General features: G+C 43.1%; 1 protein-coding gene across 3 annotated transcripts in view; it reads right to left on the reverse strand.

Annotated features, from left to right (window-relative positions):
* Cdk5rap2 (CDK5 regulatory subunit associated protein 2) overlaps positions 1–23,610 on the reverse strand; it is a 173,905-nt gene that overhangs the window by 49,169 nt on the left and 101,126 nt on the right. Inside the window, exons 19-22 of one of the 3 annotated variants that reach the window (XM_052176649.1) lie at positions 18,520–18,624; positions 16,644–16,828; positions 7,896–8,334; positions 3,254–3,482 (exon numbers count right to left, since the gene is read on the reverse strand). In XM_052176649.1, coding sequence (XP_052032609.1) covers positions 3,254–3,482; positions 7,896–8,334; positions 16,644–16,828; positions 18,520–18,624 — 958 coding nt within the window. The remainder of the gene's footprint in view (positions 1–3,253; positions 3,483–7,895; positions 8,335–16,643; positions 16,829–18,519; positions 18,625–23,610) is intronic. The other 2 variants (XM_052176650.1, XM_052176652.1) reach the window with 2 other exon arrangements.

The raw sequence follows: 23,610 nt of genomic DNA on the forward strand, positions 1-23,610 counted from the left end.
CCTGGATGATGCACTCCAGGGTCTCACCAAGTATACAGAGCAGATGGCAAGTCCTAGACAAATGCCAGTCCCTCTGCTGGGCTGAGTCACCTCTGTCATAGAGCTTTCCCCTCATATGTCATTACCCCTCCAACACTGATTTAATTATCTGCTCCCTCCATATATAAGACAGGGAGCTCTAAGAAAGTAGAGATATGTGGTCTGTCATTCTCCTAGTTTCTAAGCTGGCTGGAGACACAGCAGGAAGTCAGATAATGTGTACCAACAGGATAACTAAAAGCCTAGATGGGAGGAAGGAAGGGTTCATGGGAAGCGGGAAAGGAGGGAAGTAAATCTGATTCTATGGAAGATGACTGGCCCTGAAACCTCAAGTAGGTGAATCTAAGAGACAACCTAAAATTAAAGTAAGGCCACCTCTGGCTGTAGGTCTCATGGAAGAAGAAAGAATACAAGCTGCAGAGTCAGTCAGGCTATTTCACGTGGAGCCCTGGCGATGAGTACCAGTGTGACTGTGGCCAAGTCACTCTCTCCTCAACTGCTTCCTGGGCTTAAGATAGGCAATAATTACTGGAACTGCCTCCAAAGACAGTAGGAAGATTCAATTACATGTATTTAATGTGTACAATGGGTTCCATAATTAAAAGGGGCTCTAATTTTAATACCACAGGAAACCCAAGGCTCTGAGAATTACCTCCAGCCTCCGACCCATTCTAGAAATACCCTGGTCTGACACAACTTCAAATCCAGTACTTGGATCTTTCATTGGTAAGCTAGAATCTGCCAAGCTCTCTGAACATCCGTCTCAGTTCTTGCTCTAAGAGAACCTGGGCTGTCTCAAGGAAACAGCTTCTGCTGCAGCCTTCGATGTAGAGGCTATTATTCCCATATCCCTCTATCCTAAGCCTAGGGGGTCTATAAGAACCTGTGCTCCTTGGTACCACGTGTGTACCACTTATTCCTCCTGATATCCCAGCTGTGTGGACCCTGCAGCAGACTGCCTACTGAATGATCACCCTGTCTTCCTCAGTCATCTCAGTCCCCTGCGCGTCACTGCATCTCTAAGGATTAACCAGTAACATGGAACCTGGTGGCGCTCTACCTCTTCATAGATCTCAACAGTGAAATTCCTCAGGTGTCTCTCCATGCTGTCTCTATCTTATCTTCATGGTCTCTCTCTCTCTCTCTCTCTTTCTCTCTGGAAATCATGTTAATCAGGCCCCTCACACAAAGCTTTCTTCTTAAAGGCCTCAGTAAACACCAAGACTCATCCTCAAGCCTCGTCCTACCATCAATAACTGACTAGTGCTCTAACTCAGCTTCTGGGATGTTGAGATGCCACCACTACTTGGTGTCCCTCCTCACCTGCTGTTCCTCCTCAGTTCAACTTCTAACCTCTGCAACTCCCCAGTCTCCTAAGTCTGGCTCTGAGCTATACAATATCAAATATTGGTATACATGACTGTTCCCTGGTTTCTTTTCAAGCTTATTTGCATCTCTTAGACACCAAACTCATCTGTCCCCAGCTGCCTACCTAAAGTCTCTACTAAAATGTCCAACAAACTCTTAACCAGAAACCTAACATCCCCAAAGCCAGCCTCTCCTATGATCTTTCCTATCCTGTTGAAAAGCAACCACATCCTTTCAGTAGAGTGCAAAGGAAGCTATCCCTTTAAAACAACCATTCCTTCAAAAAGTGAAATAATACATTTTTAGACTTAAGGTCTCCAGCATAACTTTAACACCACTTCATAATGAAACAGTACAAATATGTGAATGAATGAGGCTAGGTATCAATAAGCTTAAATCACAAAAGCAACCAGCAAGCTTGATTTGGCCCCAATACAGCACTTTATCAATTCCTGCTTTAAAGCTTAAGTCAGATCATGTCCCTCTGAGGCTCAAAGCCTCCTACCATGGTTTCTTGAAGCACTGCTGGTTTACTGCGCACCGACCTCATCTTCCACATCTCTGCCTACCTCACACACCATGCACACCAGCCGCATAACTGCTCACCATTATCTATACCCAAGTCCTCAAGTATAAAGTAACACCAGGGCCTTTCCCCTTCTCCCAAAAGGATGAGCATGATGCCAGCTCCTAATTCACAACCAAACTTCATCTTGTCAGAGCCTTCCAACATTCCTGCATTAGTGAACCCAACGGACTCCTCATTCCCCAAGTCCTTCATCCTGTTATACTTTTCTCCACAGCACTCTTCACAAGCATTATATACATATTTATAAGCTTGTCTTCACACACACAAGTACATAAACTAGAAACAGACCTCATCTGTTTTGTGCTCCTATCACCACAGAGCCTAAGACAGACCTCAGCACACAGGGTTTAATTAACCTTCCCTTTGAGAATAAAGGATGATTGTGTGACTATTATTTTTTGCGTATAGTAGGAGTCAATATCAGGTGTCAACATAGGTACACACTTGCAGGTTCCTGAACCTTTGGGGTAGATGTAAACGCTACTTTTAGTGGTGGCCTAAACTGTTCTATGAGGGTTCTCCATACTCTCCAGATTCTCTGAGGGTTGGTAGTCTGTAATCTTGAAGAACTACTGTCCTGGAGTAGGAGACACCACCTGAGGTGTGTTGTCTTTGCATTCTCCACCAGTCTGAGGAGCTGTGAGTAGGGAAGTGGGTTACTTGTACAGGGCAGAGAGAGTCAGCAGCATTGAGATGGGCCTTAGGTTAGCCAGAGAACTCTGTAAAAAGGACCATCACTTACAAACCGTACCGAGACCTGCTAAGGCTCTCAGGCTTGGGAGCTACCCCACCCCCACCCCCCAAAAAAGCCAGATTCAAACCCAAGCACCTGTATCCATGGGAGGTCTGTTCTTTTCTGAAGAGAAACAGGAAAAATAAATGTGGGGAAGAATGGGGATGCACTGGGAGGGAGGTGGAGGAGAAACTGTGTTTGGGATGTAATATATGAAAGAAGAACAAATTTAAACAATATTCCCAAACAATGATAACACTACCCTAGGCACCCATACACAATTTCAAAGGAATATAGCAGATACCCCTCCTCCAGGACCTGATTCCAGAATAAAAAGAAATCAACTGATTTGTTTCCCTTCTTGTATTCTTTCAGTGTGCATTTTTTAGGAGTTAAGATTAATCACTGCAGTTCACAGAATTTATATACAATCTTACTGCAATTCTGAACAGCAGGCATAACATTTAGGCAGCCCTGTCGGCTGCTCACGCAGCTCACAGAGAACACATTTTCTAGATGCTTACCGCTCACCAGCGCAGAGTTGGGCACTGCCATCCCCTCCATCATTGCCTCTGCCAGAATTAGCTTGTCTCGGAGTTGTTTGTTGTGGGTTTTGAACTCTTTCAGCTCCCTCTGCAGCTCTAGAACCTGGCCTTGGAGCTGAGCCACCACCTCTTGGGAGGCAGGCAGATTATACACATTTTCCAATAACTCAGGTGTATTTAATTGGATCAGCAAGCCCTTCTCGGCATCCTGGAGACAGACATGTATAGCACTGAGTATGTTTAAAACACACTTTCTTTTGTTTCATGGGCAACATACTTGTGTTTTTAAAATAGGTTTCAAACTGTTCACCCACACCTCCAGTCTGATAATAGAATCTATATCTATCCCTAAGAAAGGGCATAGATTTTGGAAGATCCCCCTCCGCCCTGGAACACACACACATCGAGAGTCAAGGGTCCTCTTTGACCCTCTCTGGGCCTTGGTCCATGGTTTCACTGGATAATTCAAACATCCTAGATATGGCCATTCTGCCTAACACAATCTTCTAGGAACTGGTTTTGTTTTTGTTTTATCTGTTTCCTCATTCCCTACCATTCCCAGTGTGGCCCCATGTGTCTTACATTCTTGCTTTTCCAAGTGGCTACTGACGCTGCTGCTACAAGTGTGTTTCTCAGCCTCAGAGGTTCCAGCCTGCCCAGCCTAGATGAAAACTTCACAGGCATTGACGTCTTGAATCCCTCATGCCACACCCCACCATGCAGGTTCCCACCGCAGCAGTTGTTACACCCACCTCGCACTGCACCTTCTGGAAAGCCAAGAGTCTTTTTGAAACTCCCCTTATTTTCCTCACTGCAATTCATTACTCAGCAAGCTCCAGTAAGTACAAATCCTAGGGCGCCTCGGTTCTTCCAACTCTCCTCATCTTCTTCTGGCACCCTTAAAGCCCTAGCCCTCACCTGTGAAGCCTTCTGAGAAGTGCAGAATTTACTCGGAGTCTGCACTCAACACTGCAGCAAAAAGCAAATTCACTATCCCTTTTTGCTAATGTATTTGTTTTCTGGCTCCTGTAAGCCAAAGGTCAATGTCCACACCATAGCCTCAAGTACAGCAGTCAATGCCTGTCCCAATTCTAGTTTATTCTCTGGTCATACTAGTCTTCTACACATTCCATAAAATGCCCTGCTCTCTGAACCTCAGGGCTTTACCATTCGCTCTGTCTAGAACACTCACTCTTGCTCATCTACACCACTCCTCTACTATGCCATTCATCAAGACACTTCAAACATGCCATCCTTCAGAGAGCATGCCCTCGACTTCCAAGTCCAATCTAAGGCTCCCTGTTAAAAACTCAGTGTCCCCTGCCATTTTCCCCATAGGACACCAGCATCACTATTATGTCTGAGAAAAGTCACATTCCACACTTTAATGTAAGGCCCAGGGTTTGGATTTCTGCATATCTTTATCATACTCTATCATAGGTTTTAATCCAGTATATAGTAGATACTCTAGAAGCTAGATGAAGATATCTTTCAAGTGATGAATTTTAAATATACTTAAATAATGAGGAGAGGAATTCAAACCTAGAATATATAAAGTATTACAATTCAATAATAATAAAATACAATGATTTGATTAAAAAAAATAGGAAACAGACCCAGATACACATGTCTCTGATAGAGAAAGCATAGAACTAACATGAACATGGGAGGATGTTTAGCATCACCATCCCTCAGACAGATACAACTGACATCTCATCAGAACCCATCCATGCCTCTTCATCCCCACTAGGGCAGCTAGAGTCAGAGACGGTATCATGTATGGGTGAAAGGCAGAGGAGTTGACAGCCTCCTACACTGCTTGAAGGAAGGTAAATGGTAGAGGTAGAAGTCTGAAGCTCCTCAAAATGCCTAAGCAGAAAGGAACTATGTGGCCCATCATTTTTACTCCTGTGTATCTACTTGAGAAGTAAAAACACTGTCCACACAAACATGTATTTGAGTAGCAATACAATGTATAACATCCAAAATAAAATTACAATAGCTCTACCCTAGAATGCTATGTCATGATAAAAAGAAAGAACTATCTCATGCTGCAACATGAGTGAACTCTGAAAGCATTAAGTGAAGTGGAAAATCTGGCCACATGTTGCAAGAGTCCATATACAGAAAATGGCCAGAACCAGAAGGTAGATTAGCGACTGCTTAGAACTTGGCAGGTAGGAAACAGGTTTGACTGCTGAGGAGAATGGGTATTCTTAGGGGCATTATGCTTGCTCTCAAAGAACCAAGAACAGCTACTCCATTATCATACAAGAAGGCTCAGCGGTCAAACCAGCTCTTCAGAATCCAAGGCTGTTAGGAAAAGCAAGATGCTTTCTGTTCTGAAGTTCCAAGGAAGAGGAAAAAAATGTTCAAGGACAGTTGGAGGAAGTGAGAGGGATCACTTCAGGGGAGGTGGATGCCTCCGCACAGGACTGGGAAGCAACGTCAATTTCTTGGTTCTGGGTCTCCACCAATCTTTATTCTTGGATGCAAATCTGCGTGTCATATGGCAGCAAAGAAGGGATCTGAAGAGCACAAATGCCAAAGACTATTTGAAGCTGGAAGATTGCCGTCAGTCAGCCTAACACAAGTTCTGAAATAACCACTCTAAACGCTGCCGTATGGACTGGAGCAGTCCCACCTTCCATCATATTAATGATGCATACTGGAAGTCGATTCTTAGGACTAGAACTCACATGTTCTGAGCTCCTGCCATATATCCATGCTGCTCTAGGCACTTGTATTCTTACCTCACGATGCCGCCATATAACCCATGAGTCTGGTTTGTACTGATCCCATTCAAGGCACTAAGGCCAAGCCTAAAGCAAGCAAAGTTTAAAGACCTCTATAAGCACATAACCAGCAGGCTCTCTCTGCTCTGTGACTTACCCTTACTATGAAGTGATGCTCTTTTTAACTGGATTTCAGAGTTCTAACTTAAGAGCTGGATTAGCAATTCTGCCACTACAAAAACCACAAACAAAGCAAAGATTCGCCTTCCTCTGAAACCAAGCAAGCAACTGTCCTCTCAATACTCACCAATGGAGTCATTCTGAACAGCTCTGTAAGTCTTGTGGCACTGTGTTTCTTCCTATGTACAATGATTATAAAGCCTATATATATTTGTTGAACAAATTAAATAAGATAATAGAGAGAACTCAGCAAGTCCCCCATACATAAAACAGATGACAAACATAAATGAATAAGTAAAATCTCTCTCATTTTAAAAACATGGCAAAGAGAATTTTTATTTAAAAAATAAAATGAATATATTTAGAAAAATCAAGTCCATTCAATTATCCAATTTCCTGAACACAGGATGGCATCTCCCACACAATAGAAAAAAGCAAACATAAAAACAAAGACAAAAAATAAACCTACCCAGGTTTCCTAATACGCAGGTACAAGCTGAAGGAGCTGGGGCACAGAAGAGCAGTTCTATTCTAGCCAAATTGCACAAATTTGCATTTTGAGTACCATTAATATAATGGCAGTATATATATTTTTTTGTTTTAGTCTCTACTGATATCTTTAGAAAACCCTTTTCTAGAAATTACAGTTTTGGTGTATAATTTAAAACAATCAAAAGCAATTTTGCTAATGATATATCTAATTCTGTTTGGAAGGCACAAAAGCAGTAATTTAGTGGTCAGAAAATAAACTTAATTCTCCATTCTGATGCTATGAAGCAGTGTGTACAGTTATTTCTCTGCTACAAAACAGCTATCAGAAGCAAGCATCCCACAGCCTTCGGTGAAGGTATCAGAATCATGACCTCTTCCTTTCTCCACTGGAACACAGCTCTGCTCCATGGACTCTCAATCCCAACCCCCTTTCCCAAAGGACAGTAAACAGGCCCAACCAGATACTACTGAGAAAGTCTGATTCTGTGTGACTGTACTTACAGGTTACAGAGCAGCTCAGAGAGAAAACCAGCCCACAGACATTCACTCAGCAAAACCAGACCTCTCTATTTTGGGCTACTGTGGCTGGAAAGCAGTTTGGCAGGAAACAGGAATGGTCTTGCAGGCAGACACAGTGGGTGCCCCAGCCTAGGCCCTGTGCTTTAGTCAAGTGAATTCTGAATTACTCAGAATCTGGCATCCAATAGAAATAAAACCCTCAGAATCCTGTCTCTCCCAAACAAGGTCCTCCTAAAACAGAAGCCAGGCTCATCCTCCTCTAAAGTCAGGTTGTTACAATTATACTGCAACCTGAAACAGGAAATGCCCTTCAGTGGATGAGAACTATATAAACTCTGGTCCAATGGAATCTTAAGCAGCCATCATAGGGAAATATCCCAGCTCATAAAACCAAAGAGAAAACTGTAGGCAGGTGGGCCAAGAGAACTCCATGTGTGCTTTTCATGGTGAAAATACCAAAGAGTCCTAGTAAATGAGATAGGGCTGGGGTCAGGATAGAAAATGGGAATGGAGGAAGAGAAAGGCAGAAAGGAGGAGAGACATGGAGATGAAGGCTGGGGACGACACAGGCAGAGGGAGTGTCCAGACTGACTTGGCCTTCACAGAACAGAAAATGCAATGACATTCAAGGTAGTTTTTAAAATCTGTTTTGTTCATGTATGGTAAATATTTTTCTAACATATAGAAAAGCTTACCGTGTTGATGGCACTGGGGAATGAGAGGTGAGTGGCCTGTAGCCCTGGCATCTCACCCAACGCCTCTGACTCAAGCTCAGTGCTGAAAACAGCCCCTTCTGGTTTCTCTGCCCAAGCATCTCTCTTTCTTTCAGGTTTGAATCCATGGGGGGTGTCCTCTATGGCCATGGTCTGCACTGAGACACTCTTCAGCTCCACTGTGACTTCGTCATCTGTCTTCACTAGCCAGGTTCCCCACAATGACTTGAGTTCATTGTGTGACTTGGAGAATGAGTTGGCTAGGACGGAATGGCCAAGTTCGTCTCTCAGCTGAACAGCTACTTGTTGAAGTGCCTTCTCGGCTTTACCATCAGGGTGCTCTCCAGGATGGCCCTGCTCCACCAAGCATATCCGTTCCAGCAGCAGGGCGCCAAGTGCTTTCAGAAGATCTGGCCTGTTTCTCCAAAGGAAGGCAGTAGGAGAATCAGCCTCCTGCTGCAACCTTGTCGCTAACCCACCCTCCCAAGTTTTGTGCCACCAATCCCGTTTGCATAAACATAGTGGGTTCCCAAATACACCAGGAACCATGACAAACACTTAATCTCATGAAATCTCACAAACAGCCTGTTGAGTTCATGGATAATGTCATACTGATATACAGTCAGTTAAGTGGACCACATGGATATATGAACCGAAATTGGTATAGGAAGGAGCGAATGAGATTCACAGGGTGCCCATTGAAATTATAGGGTCCTCCACTCCACAAAACTGCCTTCATTTCTATGTTTAATATGTAAGTATGTCTTTGAATGAACTGTGGCAACCTGGCTGGTTCATGGGTGACCTGATCCATCTTACTGTATAACAGGTACTCAATAAACAGATGTTAACTAAGAGATGCTTCATTAACAAGCATGCAGATAAAGCAGTAAGTCAATTGCTTTGAAAGCTGTAATAGGTTTTGTTTGTTTTTCAAATTTACACAATCTAGGATCATTTGTGAAGAGGGAATCTTAAGTGACAATATGCTCTGAGACTGGCCTGAAGTTAAACCTGAGGGGCATTTTCTTGATTGGCTGGAATGGGATAACCTAGACCACTGTGGGCAGTGCCATCCTGGGGTAGGTCATTCTGGTGGATAAGAAAGAGTGTGTGCAAGCCAGTAAGCAGCACGACTCCATGGTCTCTTCTTCAGTTCCTGCCTTGGCTTTCTTTGATGATTATAACTGTAAGCCAACTTTCCCAAGTTACTTTTGGACATGGTCATTTTAGCAGCAACAGCAAGGAAACTGGAACAAAGGCAAATAAAAATGGCTTCAGGAGTTGAGAGTGTTGCTCAAGAGACAGAGCATTTGCTTAGCATGTACATGGCTCCCAGTCCCACCCCTAGCACAAAAAGTAAAATGAATTCAACTAAATAAGTGAATAAGTAGGCAAACAAATACAATGGCTCCAAACGCTATGTGACAGGGAGGTAAATCTTTCACAGACCACGAAGGCTAAAGAAGCAATGAGAATGATAGTAGCTGCAGCTGCGTGGACAGCTCCTGTAGACACAGCAGGTCCCACCTCAAGCGCTCTGTGCTTCTCTGCTGCCCTGGGTTCTTTCAAAGCTGAGCCAGCCAGCAAGATGGGGTGGAGCCAGCTGAGATACTGGGCTGAGAGTTGTTCTATGAATGTGTTAGCTTCATTCATGAGCAGAATAAAGCCCAGGCTACACTGCCCACCAGACAGTGCCGAGCTACCCAGCTAAGCACTGCATCTTCACTGGCTTCTCCTATAAACTCAAGTCTGAGTCTCTGGCTCTGCTTTTCAGGGACTTGGAGAAGCTAATGTGGGAAGCACCCAGGACAATGCTGGAGTGGCACTGCTGGAAGTCTCCTTAGTGTGCAGGACACTATACTGGCACAAGGCTACAGCAAGGATACAAACTGATGACAGAAAAGGGTATGTATAAAACCACTAATCCACAACCCAAAGGGGAAAAGAAGGGGAACACATGCTGTAGGCATGACACTGAGCTAAAGAGCCATGTCACTACGTGGTAAAGAAGAAAGTAAGGCTGGGAAGTAGCAGCAGACACAGGAAGGGTCTCACGCTTCCACATCCTACTGAGAAAGGGCAGGCCTGCTCACGCATGGGCTGCAGAAAGGCGAGCAGCTTCTGGGCAAAGGCCAAGTAAATCGCCAAGCTAAGGTTACTTCAGCACTCATACTCTAGGAGAGTAAGGGCGTGGGGCAGGCAAAAATGAAAGCTTGTTCCTGCATCCATGTAAACCCAGGAATGGATGCATGAACCTGCAGCTCCAGCACTGGAGAGAAGAAACAGATGTATGCTGAGAGCACACTGCCAGGAACACTAACTGATCAGGAGAGCTTCCAGTTCAGTGAGAAGCCTTTGTCTCAGAGAAGTAAGGCAGACAGTAACAAAGGAACAGACCTGGCGACTTACTCTCCTCCACATGTGTGCATACAGGCACACACACCAGCACACATATATGCACTGCACAGTGTACATCACACTCACAAACACACATGAATAAACTTAAAAATGACAGCCTAAGGAATTAGAAAATTCATGTGCAAGGGAACAGAAAGCAATTCATTGACGAGTTTGGAAAAGGGTTTAGGATTTATTTATTTTTATTTTTTGTGTATGAGTATTTATTTTTATTCTATGTCTGTGTACCAAGTGCCTGCAGTCCCTGCAGAGAGCAGAAGAGCAAGTCAGATCCTGTGGAACTGTAGTTGCAGGCAGTTCTGAACTGTCACGTGGGTATTGGAAACCAAACCTAGGTCTTCTCTTAAGAGCAACAGGTGCTCTTAACTTCTGAGCCAACTGTCCAGCCACCCAAATAAAGTTTAAGTCACCAAAAAAAGAAAGCAAGCAAGTAAAACGGTGAGGCAGAAGGGAAACAGAGCTAGAGAACTGAGAGAAAGTGCTCCAGGCACGGGATGCTCTAAAGACTCTGGCTGCCTCTTAGAAGAAGGGCCCTCAGGGAGAGGGCAGGTCATGTAGTCACAGAGAATCGACAGTAGAGATGCTCTCTATTATCTCTGTTGCTTTTCCATTCAGTTTCTCCTTACTGCTTCACTTCAAGAAAGCTTGTGAGGCCAACATCCTCCAGCCTACCCTCCCTCTGGTGTCAGGTACCATGGAAAATGGCAGTTCCCATGTCCATCTTCTCAATGTGCTCTGCAGACAGTAGTAAGGCTCATGTCATGTCCAGAGTCCCAAGGTCTACATCAGGAAGCCAGCTCAATTCAAATTTTAAAAATTAATAGCAAAATGCATGTGCATCACTGACTTCTAGTGTGAAAATCATTTAGATTACAGACCACCTAAAACTACATTAAACCTGGACTTTAAAAATATTTCTGATATTCTAAGCTTCAGAACTAAATTTTCATTTCTTTCCTTTCCTTTCTTAATTTAGGTAAGAAATAGACACTTGCTAGTCAGCTAGCCAAAAGGAGGACCATCATTCACCTCCAAACAAAACACAATAAAACCTAAAAGACTTAGGTTTTATTATATGCTTACAAATGCATAGAAAGCAGTGGCAAAGGAGGCCACTGCAGTATACTAAAGTGGTGGCTATTGAGTCAAACATTTCAATGTTGCTTGGCTGAAAATGGGAACAACAGAAATATTAAGATGTCTCTGTGATCAGGACCTGTGGAATGGGGTGGTCCAAGAGTCTTATCAGAAGCTGGGGTGGTGCTTCTAAATCCCTCCTGAGCATGTGTGCCAAGCAGAAGGTATAAGAGAAGGCACTGACATTTACTAAGCAATTGCTATGCATCAGGTCCTCTAAATACATAACATCCTCACAGGATGTTTCTTCATCTTCATCAGATGAAGAAACAGGCTCAAACAGAAACCAACTCCCTGCCAAGTGGCAGAGCAGAGATGAAAACCTGGGTCTTTCTGACTCCAAAAGATTTCTTAGGCTTTCTGATCTCCCAAACCTAACCTTTGGATGCACTATAGAGTGCTTGACTATCTGGACACTCATTCACTTACAAGGTACTTTCCATTCTTCCAAAGAGGAACAGACACGCCATTAAGGTGATGACAGATACATAGCCATGCATCCATTGAAAACTAAATCAATGTAGTATAAAGTAGTACTACGAATGAGAGGAAAGGTGTCAAAGAAACCAGAGAGAAACAAATGGGGTTCTCTTTAAATCAAGTGGTCAGAAAAAGCCTCTCTACAGAGCTGACCACTCACTGATGCTCTGCTGTTATATGTTTGGGTGAGTCTATCACTAGCTAGGGGAAGTCCCCTGGTAAGAACAAACTTGGTCATTGTGGCTTAGGCCCAGTCAGCACAAGACATGGATGAAGAAGATGGAGAAATGGCAGAGGCTGGGTCAAGAAACTCTGATCTGATGTGACAGTGGGAATACCCTGGAAGGTACTAATATAGAAGAAAGGTTACCTAATCTTGGTTTTAAAGAGAGTCTGGCTCATCCAAGTGAATGGACTACAGAGAGGCAGATATGGGACCAGGAGGGTAAATGAGGAGCCTGCACAATTGCAGGACTCCAAACAAGAGATGGTGGCAGCTTAATCCCAGAAGGCTAAGACTGGAGATGAGAACGGACTGAATTAGGGCTGTGATCTGCGAGGTCACGGGGAAGACTCACTATGAGCTTTGGGGATTGAGAAGCTTGCACTTTGGGCTATAGCTGTTAGGCAATACGAGACATACATTAGGCAATGCAGGTGCTACAGAGGACCAGGGTGATCCTAATATGATAAAATAGAGGCGCAGCAGGCTGGTACAAGGTGGGTCTTAGGTCAGCACTGACATGTCTACAGGATGAGGTGTCAGCACAGACCTTGCTGATAGTATCATTAGGCAGACATCAGAGCCACACAGCACATTCCAAAGGCAAGAAGGAGTGGATGAGCAGAGACATCTCAGGGCTGAGAACATGGCTCTGGTGTACACTAGCATCCTTTAACAAAGAAGGCAGAGAAGGAGAAGGCAGGGAAGCGAAAAGGAACAGGAGGCCAGAGAGAAAGGGCAGCTGCTGCTGAAAGGCTGGCCAATGGATTTCACGGTTTGGAAACTGTTGCTGACTTGATAAATGGGGTAAAGGCTATGAAGGCTCTTATGATGGGGTAGAGAAAGGGAAAGGGTTGAAGCTGTGGATATCAGCAATTCTTTTACATAATCCTGCCTTGAATGGGAATAAAGAAATGGACAGTAGCTGAAATGGATGTGAAATCAGAAGGGAAAGGGGGCAATTATTGGCAAACATCAGGAGTGTCTTATGCTTATGAAAATAAGTCAGAAAAGGGGCAGGGGATTAATGATTCAGAAGAGATAGGGAGTTGGACAAAAGTTCTTGGATAGCACAGAGACACCTCTACTCTACTGCAGAAAAAACAGAGTTAAAACTGTTTTAAAACAGTTAAACAGTGGATCATATGTGATTGTTTCATTCTGTTCAGTGATAAATGAGCCAGGGTCATCAGCCAGTGGAGTAAAGAAAAAAACCTGAAAACAGTTCAGGGCTATGCCACAGTCAATGCTAAGCACACAGGTTCTAGACACACAAGTAGCAAGAGCAGCAGGCCAAGGCTGGGGTACAGCAGAGGACTAGGGTTAACCGAGGTCTCGGAGAACAGGAAGAAAAAGGTGTAAGTGGGGCCAGCATGTGACTGAGGCCTGAAACAAAGGCGACTTCTCAGAACCAAGGCAGGCAGTGTGGCCAATACAGAGAAGTCACGGCAAGAACAGCATAAACAGCTAGGAAGCAGGCAGCCCAGCCACACAGCTAGCTAGAATAAACACAATGTATTTTTTTAATGAGCAATGTGGTTCCTACATGAGAGGAACTGCAGTCTTGCAGCACAGCCAGGTAGTTGCTGAATTTGACTCTGGAGAAAATGGTGGACGCTAGGCTAAGAGAGGAGGCAGCCTGAATTTTAGAAGTAGAGACAGGAACACAAGGAAGATCCCAGGACCTCTAGGGTCTAGAAGAACTCCCACGTGCCTATTAACTCTGAACTGTAAAACCTACCTCCAAACACTAGCCAACTCTTCCCCCTGGCAACCTAACCCTTGCCCAGTCCCTTTTGGCCACTTCTCCACTGCTGCCTTTAGACCCCGACCCGCCTCGCACTCTGGTGGTTCTACACCTACCATTCCATTCAACTGTGCCCTCAGCTACAGAATCAGACCTTCTTGATGGAATTAGCATCTCTTCTACCATCAGTTGGAACTCAAGATCACATGAACCTTCCAAAAACAATTCTTGAGCATATTCAGTGCTCCTCTTTGATATTTTTACAATTTCTCAGCTATCAAATATTATTTAACATTGAGCTACAGAGATCAAAAAGTTTTGATGAAGAGATTCTAAATTTTGCCTCTAGAGGCTGGCCTGGAATCACCACAGGAATCCACACAAGCTGAAAGCCCAGGAACAGGGAGCATGGCCCATTTCACAAGCCAGGCTGCCCTGGCCGCCTCACTCCATCATTAACAGTGAGCGCTGCGGAATAGTGAGGGCAAGAGAGCTAATGAACCATTTCCTGTTCCAGTCTAGAAGACAGGTGGAGTCAGTCACTCTATAGTCTCTCCATTCTGACAGTCCCTCCAGGTGGATGGCTAGAAAGTACAAAGTCTCAAAAGCTATGAGGAAAGTCTTCGGCCTTAGTCTATCAAAGTTTTACACTGGGATCCTCACACACTGGCTCAGTAATGAATAGAGACACACACATCATTAGTTGGCTGCTGTACCTGCATATGACATTCATATCATCTTACCTGGGCTGAGTGGCAAAGGGTGAAATTAATTGGCAAGGTATTTTTTTAAAACAAGGTCTTACTATGAAGCCCGGGCAGTCATCAAACTCACTGTCATACTCATCCTTGCCAGACAAGCCTGAAGCAGCAATAACACAAAACTTTACTTAGTGCTGACATAGGCCTGTACTCAGAATCCACTCTCTTATTTAATCTTAAGATTCCTAGGGAATAAGTACTATCATCTCTAGGGATAAAGAAATCAAGATGGGGACAGACAAGAATGGCAGAGATAGACAGAATGTTTGAAAGACTGTTTTTAGTTTAGGTTTTTTTTCCAGAGCAACAAAAACATCTCACATCTAGAAGGAATTTCAACACATTAATTTAGTATTTCCATGACCAATGAGAATACTGAAGATCTCCCTCTCCCCAAAACCCAGAAAATTCTTCAATTCTCCAATGGCTGAGGGAATGCTGGGTTCCCCCCATCTCTATAAAGAGACTAGTGGCCACAGCCTATAAAGCTGAGCCTGTGAAACCTTCAGGAGGACCTCGGATCCATGACCAAACCACACGGGTTCAGTAGCGCACGGGAAGAATGGTGCTCAGAAACAAAGGTAGGCGGAGTTAGGCTGGCTGGCCTACACTAGCTGTGGCCACTACTGGCCAGGAAGCCTACAGAACAGGCAACTGTAAGAAAAAGCAGGTACCCAAGTAAAAGCATCGCAGATTTGCTTTCAGAGATGGCTCATAAAAATGACTTTCTCTAAAACCATGACTAGGTTGGGATTTTTACCACTCAAGAGATTTTGAAGACACACTGTGAGAGCTCATACTCACATTCTTTCCTCACAGCTAGCTAGAGTAGAGAAGCCTGCGCACAAAAAGAGAGCTCACATTCCCATCCCACCACATTCTTACCATGGTCCATGTGTCACCTGCTTACAGCTCCCAAGGACACTCCCACGTGATCCTGCGTGGGGCAGTGGCATCATTTACCTCAAACTTTACAAGGTTGGGGAATACTGAAGCTCCACAAACTCTCTATTCTTCAGTGTCGACTATGATTGCTCAGCACCCTTTGAAGATGAACAGGGATGTCCCTGGAGTAGACACATGCTAGGACAGTGTGAGGTGTCAAGGACTAGGAGGGTTGGCCTCATTAAGCTTGCTAAAACCAGAATGTTCCTGCCTTCTTTTCAGCAGAAGGATCCCACAAGGGCTTAGTGCAACAATGAGGTCAGAAGACTGAGGTGTCTGGCTCTTGTCAAGGGTCAAAGCAATAGCAATTTGTGCTCTTCTGCCTGTACCTATTATTGAAATAAACTACATACAAGCCAATTTTCTTCAATGTTTTTTCTTAGTTCACCCGTAACCCTGAATAGTCGGAGAAACTGAGTCACTGAGAAAGAACAGTACAGCTCTTCCTGGCTCTAAAGCCCAAGCAGCTGCCATGGATGGCCTAGAAGAAATATGAAAGGGGAAATGGCTCAGAAAGGACTAATTTACAAAATATAAACACACCTAATGTTTCTCCTTCTCTGTGTCAGAAGAACAACTTGTGGTATTGCCCACACAGGAACAACTCCTAGCAGATACAGTGAGAAGAGAATTTAGTTCAAGCGCAACATAAAACAGCAGCAATGCAAACTGAAATGGTGTTTTTAAGCTGATGCCAAAACCAGAGAAGATGCCAAGAGGGCCGACTCCTCTCACTGCCAACAGTCAGGCAGCCCTTTCTGGGACTCCCAGGAATAATTTTGGGGAAAGCTTTCTCTTTCCTTTTTGTAATGAGCCTACAAGCAGCTCTGTTCAAGTCCCCTCACAGCCACCAGCACGAAACCTAATTAGTTAATTGCACGACTGGCAAGATTCCTTCCCAGTCATTTCAGGAGCTCCCAGGTACAGTGCACAGCACCATCTGAGTCCATTTAGCAAAGTGAGCATGCTTTCTCCTCAGGCGAGAGAGGTAACGAGGTACCCGGGCCCATGTCTACCTGGATTCCAGCAGCGGTGTGGCCTTCTTACTGAAGGAAGTGCCAAGCAGGCCCAGGAGCTCATCCTCTAGGCTATGGTTCTGGGAGGTACCAGGGGTTTGGGCCCCATCATGGTCTAAAATATTGGAATCCACGTGCCTTACATATCCATTTTTGCAGCCGCCATCAGCATAGTCCTCCATGATCTGCAAATCAAAGTCTTTGGTCAGACAGAGGCTCATGGAGAACAGAAGGGAAAGGTGGAGAAAAGGGGAGGGGCAAGCCTGCAAGTGCACTCATGGGAAGGCAGGAGGCATCCGTGTCACTTTTCTGACCCTCAGTTTTCTCACTCTTGAGTGGTACCATTCACCTGCTATGGTTCAGAAAATAAAGTGAGATGACTTAGGGTACGTGTCCAATGCACTACAGGAGCCCTCCGGATGTATGTTTGACCATCCCACAGACCACACCTTGGAAATTCTTCCTAAGAAGAAGGTGGGGTGCATGTCCTCAACCAAGCTTTGTATAGTTATCAAATGTTTCATATAACATTACTTATACCACAGGTATGTATTATTATACTCTACTGACACGTACTAATTAATTGGGCTTTGATGTATCTCGTTTGGAAGGTTGAAAGGTCCTAATTCCCATGGAGATGTTATTTACAGATCCACCTTCCCGGGTTATTGGGTTTCCCAGAGGAGAACTACCACAAAGACTTCCAGTTAAAACCTGTTTTGGGCATGTCCTGAGATAGTACAATTAGCATCCACTCATCCCTTTCCAGAGCTGTAAATTTCCTCAACCAGTCTATAAATAACTCCTCTTGACTTCATTACAGCTAGTGATACACATATTAGCCATCACTCCATCTCTCCAAACTGGAAAAATGATTAAGATTTTTTTAAATGGAAGACAAGAGTCACACAAATGAGCTGTTATTTATAGGTTCTTGTTTGTCACCAATACAGTTATTAAATCCATCAAATAAGCAATCTACAAAACAGGAAAAAATGTAGCATATAGTAATAAAAGCAGAAATTATTATTATTTATTAAGCACTTACGAAATGCCTTTTGGTTTCAATGTGGAGACACCATACACAGAGGAGCAGTGGAAATTCAAGCTTAGGAGGTAAGCAAGGAAGGGAGAGGAAGGAGTGACATAGCCAAGACTCAAACCCACATTGATGGGATTGCCATCGCTTTGTGTTCCACAACATCCATATCGGCTATGGCCCACTCATGGCTCCATGAATCTAGGTGACGTGGACACCTACAGTGCCATACCTGCAGCATTTATCTCTTACTACATCTCAATCCAACCTGTAGCACCCGAATCTCACCATACCTCAATGTTCAAGTTTCGCTTAGCTCACTTGTTCAGTAGCAATGTGACTAGAAGATTCGATATGCTTGGAGTTAATGACCATAATGTTATCAAGCTGCATTACAGGGGTCAAGAGATTGCAGAGAGCCATTCTGTTCCATCAGGGTCCACTTGCACTTCAGTCAGTTGACCTGAAAGTCCATTCCCAAGGATTCATATCCTACCTCCATCACTGACATAATCTATGCCTTAGATAATTCGTCTCCTCTTACAGGTCTCAGTTTCCAATGTATAAAACAGAGTAGATTAAATATCTATCCAGATCCAAGAGCCGATCCTTATTATCCTACAGTTACCTAGTCCTTATCCAGCTATGTTTCATGACTGGCTCAATCACCTACTTCAATAAGTTCTGATAAAAAAGGGGAACAGTTTCTTTATTGCCACGCTGGCATAGAGTAGATACAATGCAGGCAGAGTTAACAGAAAACCGACCACACGCACCCCAGACTGTGGACTGACTTGGACACGGGGTGGGATAGAGTAAGGAATAATCTGTTCCTACCTCGCTACTTTGCTCCAAATGCTGGTCACTCTGGAAATGATTCTGATCATTCTGATCATCCGCTTCAAATTTGAGTGTGTCCTCATCCTCCTTGCTAGCCACAAGCTATAGGGAGCATGGATTGGTGTGAGAAATGCAACAACAACAAAAAAGTGTCCAGTATGAAGACTTATGAACAAATCAGTGGTATCTTTTCTTAAAAATCTAAACAGTCAACAAAGACAACAACAACAACAACAACAACAAAATACAAAGAAACAAATGCCAAAGCCATGAGAAAAATCGCTGAACTTAAGAGTTACTGGCTGCGGATACCCACCCACCCCCCCACACACACACCAAATTAGCTGGAGGCCTTTCCCTGGCTCTGCATGGTCTTCCTCAGAGGCTATAAAGTGAGCATGCTCTCTGCAGCTATCGCCATTCTGCTTTTGCTAAGCCCACTTTCGGATTGCAGAAAGGTAACAAGATTGTAGAAAACAGCTATTGACGGAATCAAAAATAACAAACAACAACAACAACAAAAAAAAAACAATAATGAAATTTATGCTGTAACCGAATTCCTCATCACTTCTCCTTATTTAGCATAGAGCATAAATCTTTTGTTAGAATGTCACACATATGAGATGGAGAGTGTCAGGTTGTCTGATGGTAACTTTACACTTTTGGAAATGGAATTCTTATAGATACTGCATAACTCTGAAAGGCCTAAAAGCTATAAAGTCCCAGTGTGGCTACACTCTGTTTCTAGAATGTTCAGTACAAAATTTCCATGAAAGGAAGATTCCCAGATTTCAAAACAACCAAACTTTTGATCATACGACACATGAATTAACCAAGGGGAAACTAAGAAGTACAAGGCAGCCATGGCTAGTAAGGGTATCAACTAAAGCTATTCCAAAAATCACATCATAGCTCATGTTGCTGATGCAGCACTTAGCTGGAAGTAGAAAAGCCACTGAGCTCAGGGCCACTTGTTGGAAAACTGTGATATGGGATACTTGTGGTTCCATCCCACGAGCTTTTACTCTATGAGTCAACTGCCACCTTAACTCTCTGCTCAGCTGAAATCCCTGCCTTCTTCCTCAAGAGGAAGAACCCTGTTCTGTCAGAAGAAATGAATACCAAACCAAACTGACTTAGGAATGCCACTTTATAAGAAGTTATCAAGGTCAGAACACTCTGGCCTACTACATCTGAACAACAAAAAACATCAATAAGATATGCTGAACACAACCCACATCCTACCATGCTAGAAAGCATGAGTCAGGCTGATATAAACAAACTTGCTTATACAATAGCTTGGCCCTTTTTTCCTGCATCCTTGGCAGGGTGAGAAGGCATTAAATTTGGCTATATGTCCTTGACTGATCTGGAATTTACTACACGGACCACTTTGGCCTCAAATTTGTATGGCCTCCTTGCCTTGGCCGTCTAGTGTTAGGATTCCTAGTGTGTGCTACTATACCCTGTAAATATACTTAAGATAAACACCAAACAAGACCACTTAACTTGTTTGTATGAGCACAAAAATACTAAATGTACTCCTAGGTACTTGGTAGGGGAAAAAAAAAGTCCTCAGAGAATGGGGCGTGAATGTCCTATCATCTTTTGTCCAGTGAGAGCATAATGAATAAACACTAATACGTTCAAACAATGGGACACAAGAAACGATGAGCTCAAATAACAACACGAATAAATTTCAAAATGATGATGCTGAGCGAAGAGTCAACATGATCCTGACTATTTGAAAGTCTAACCAAAAATTAAATAAAACACAGCAGACAAAGTAGAGGAGTAGGTGGGTGGGAGATAGTCACAAAGGGACACGAGGGAACTAGAAAGGAGGTTAGGTTCCATTTACAGACACATATTCTTACGGAATTTATCAAACAAATGACATACGAATCATGAAACCAAAAGAGAGAATTTTAGTACAGAAATGACAAAATGCTTAAGAGCTAAATATATTTGCCTTGGCTTAAATATTACACAGTGCACATATGTATCCAAATATCACACAACACTCCATTAATGTCTATAATTATTTTCAAGATGGCAATTATGTTTGTCACTTATATTTTTCTGAACAATAGAAAATCAACTTAGAAAAGAAAAATATGCTTATTTTGTTAAAATATGGATCAATAAATGGCTTAAAGTCTTATATAATGACCTTAAATATTTTATTAACATTATTTATATTTGATGGATATATTTATACAGAAAAACTGGGTATCCTGTCATTTTGTTATTATTGTTTTGGTTTTTGTTGTGACACAGGGTCTCATGTGGCCCAAGCTCAGTTCAACCTCATCCTACAGTTGAGTAGATCCTTCTGATCCTCCTAGCTCCACCTCCCCAGTGCTCACCACAGGTGCTCACCACCATGCCTGGATTTGCAGTGCCCATAGACACATAGATGAATGTGAAGATGATCACAACACTGGTGACAGTAAAAGGTTTCTGAACACATAACAACCAAAAATGACTTCAAGCTCTAACGGCTTTCTGGTACCAGTTGCCCATACTGCAGCAGACAGCTTCCACATACCTTTTCCTCTGAAAACTGGACACATGCACCCTGCAGTGTGCACACCAGCACACTATGCAATACCAACCACCATGGCTTGGATTTGAGACTACCGAATGCAATCAATTACTGTATACACGTTACTGTTCTTATATGCACATGCATTAATTACAGAAAATAGAATTAGTACTTTCTTATCATCTCTCAATATGTAAGCATCAAATTGGTTCACCTTTGTATAACAGAGTTTTAAAAAACTGCTATTTGAGTTGGTGGCAAAATCTCATTGAAAAATTGGTTAATGAAGTGTGGCTTGAGATTAAGTCAGAATTGCCAATAATATTTATATGTTATTCCATTTTGTGTATTAATCTGTGTGTCTTTGTGTATACATGAATATTTTTAATGCATGTGTGTGCAACTGTGTACATGCAGAGGCCAATAGTGTTATAGGTATTTGAAGATTCCCAGCTTTTTTCACAGGTATTGGGATTCCAAATCTAGTCCTCATTATAGTGCACCAACCACCCTTACCTGCTGAGTTCTCTCTCCAGCCCTGTTCAGCAATTCCTGAAATGGCCCCTAAACACACGTCTGCTTTTCTGTACAATGTATTTATATGAAGCAACATTCATAGAACTGATATTATAAAATCAAAATGTCAATCAACTCTGAGAAGTGCTGCAGAGCCTATACACCCTACATGACAAATATTCAGCCAAGATTTAAGCCTTTAAATAAAAATAAACAAGCACATCCATCTCATTAGCATTTAAATTCACTTCTATCTTTAAAAACTGGTAAAACTATATATACACCAAAGACTTGCTTTAAAACCCATTTCTTTATGATTTATATCAGAAACAGTGCACTGTGCATAGCTAGATGGCTAAGACTGTGTCAGGGGAAAAGAGGTTGCCAGGTGGAAAAATTTACAAGACATTGCTTGCGATTCACCCAAGGTCCATTTCTTAATCAATGTGACAGCCTTACTAACACCTGAGCTCAATTAAACTAAGCTCTATTACCATGTTTCCCCATCCTCAGCTTTCTAACCACACCTAAAAATGACAAAAAAAAAAAATATATATATATATATATATATACAAGTAAGTGACAGCAACTACTAACCTTCCTGAGTACTGCATCTTGCCAGCATCCTCCTTCTCACATGTCCCCAACTAGAGACGTCAGTTCCACAAGTTGCAGGCATGGGTTTCAACATTAACTAACTACCCTCCCTGACTGACCTGCTGAAATTACCCTCTCTGATGGTGACTCCTGTAGCATCAAGTAATAACTGGCAAACACATATAAGGAAACAGGTGTACCTTAATAGAGACTTTTATAATTAAGCTCATTAAAACAGCAGGATAGCAGTTGGTCACCTAGATCATTTCTATTCCCACTCAGGAAATGTGCATCCTCAAATCCAGGTGGGATGGTTCTGATTAGAGGCAGTCACGTTGGAAAGAAACATGATAAGCTCTGTTCGGCCTCCAAACTATTTCTACCATGATCAATTAAGACTTGTTAGTGGATGTTAGCTGAAAACAAACTGTATGGTTACTGCATATCAGTATGCATTAGTAATTAGAAATCTGGGAATACAGTCTAAGGAAAGAAATCTTAAAGCAGGGAAAGACCCATGTACAGACAATTTTCAATAACCACTTGAAGCAATTCATGTGTCCAAAAAGGAGTTAGGCCATTAAACTGCAGTTCCTCTGTAAGATGGAAATGATGCAATGACTTAATGACATTTAGAAAAACAACAGGAGAGAAGAAGGTATTTCAATGTCAGTGGCATGATCAGGAGGGAAGGCTTGGAAATCTTAATAATGCTGTTTTCAAGCAAAGGATTATGGTCATTTCTCCATATTCTAAGATCTTTCTCTCTTTTCTTCTCCCCTCCCATCCCCAACTCTCTTTTTCTGATTTATAGCTTCCAAGAGAACAGACATGATGCTCTGCCCCCTGGCCCCCCTCTTGAAGTCCTGCTGCTCAGAGAAAGCAGCGGACAACATGGACAACATGGCCACTTCCAGCTGTTCCTGCCTTGTTTCCTGTGAAGGAGACTGACACTCTCCCTCCCGGAGAACAGCAGCCTCCCCTCTCTCCCATCGCACCTCACCCTGGATCCCCCAGTTCCAAATGATAACCATCTTTTCACGCATGTATTCCCATCCCATTCTGGGGAAGCCAGGGGAACTGTGCTAAAGGAAAAGGCTTTTCACAGGGAACATCAAATTGAAGTGCAATCTGACAAATGACTCAAATCCGAATCGGCTGGTATTAAGATCTTAAGAGTGGGCAGAGGAAAAGGGCTCTAATTCTCCAAAGGACATAATGGGACATTTAACAGATTTTTTTCAAAGGGCAAATGAACAAACAAAACTCGGCATTTACAGCTCAAATGGAGCTGGTGAAGAAGGAGCTGCTTATTAAAAACTCGGCCTCAGAGGAAGTAAGCCGAGAGACTTGTTTCTCCCGTAAGTGGCTTGCCGTTGCTCTTGGTTTTCAAAATTATCTGGAGCCCTGGAGGCCAAGATCAATAA

Source organism: Apodemus sylvaticus, chromosome 3, assembly GCF_947179515.1.
Source record: "Apodemus sylvaticus chromosome 3, mApoSyl1.1, whole genome shotgun sequence".
Lineage (NCBI taxonomy): Eukaryota > Metazoa > Chordata > Mammalia > Rodentia > Muridae > Apodemus > Apodemus sylvaticus.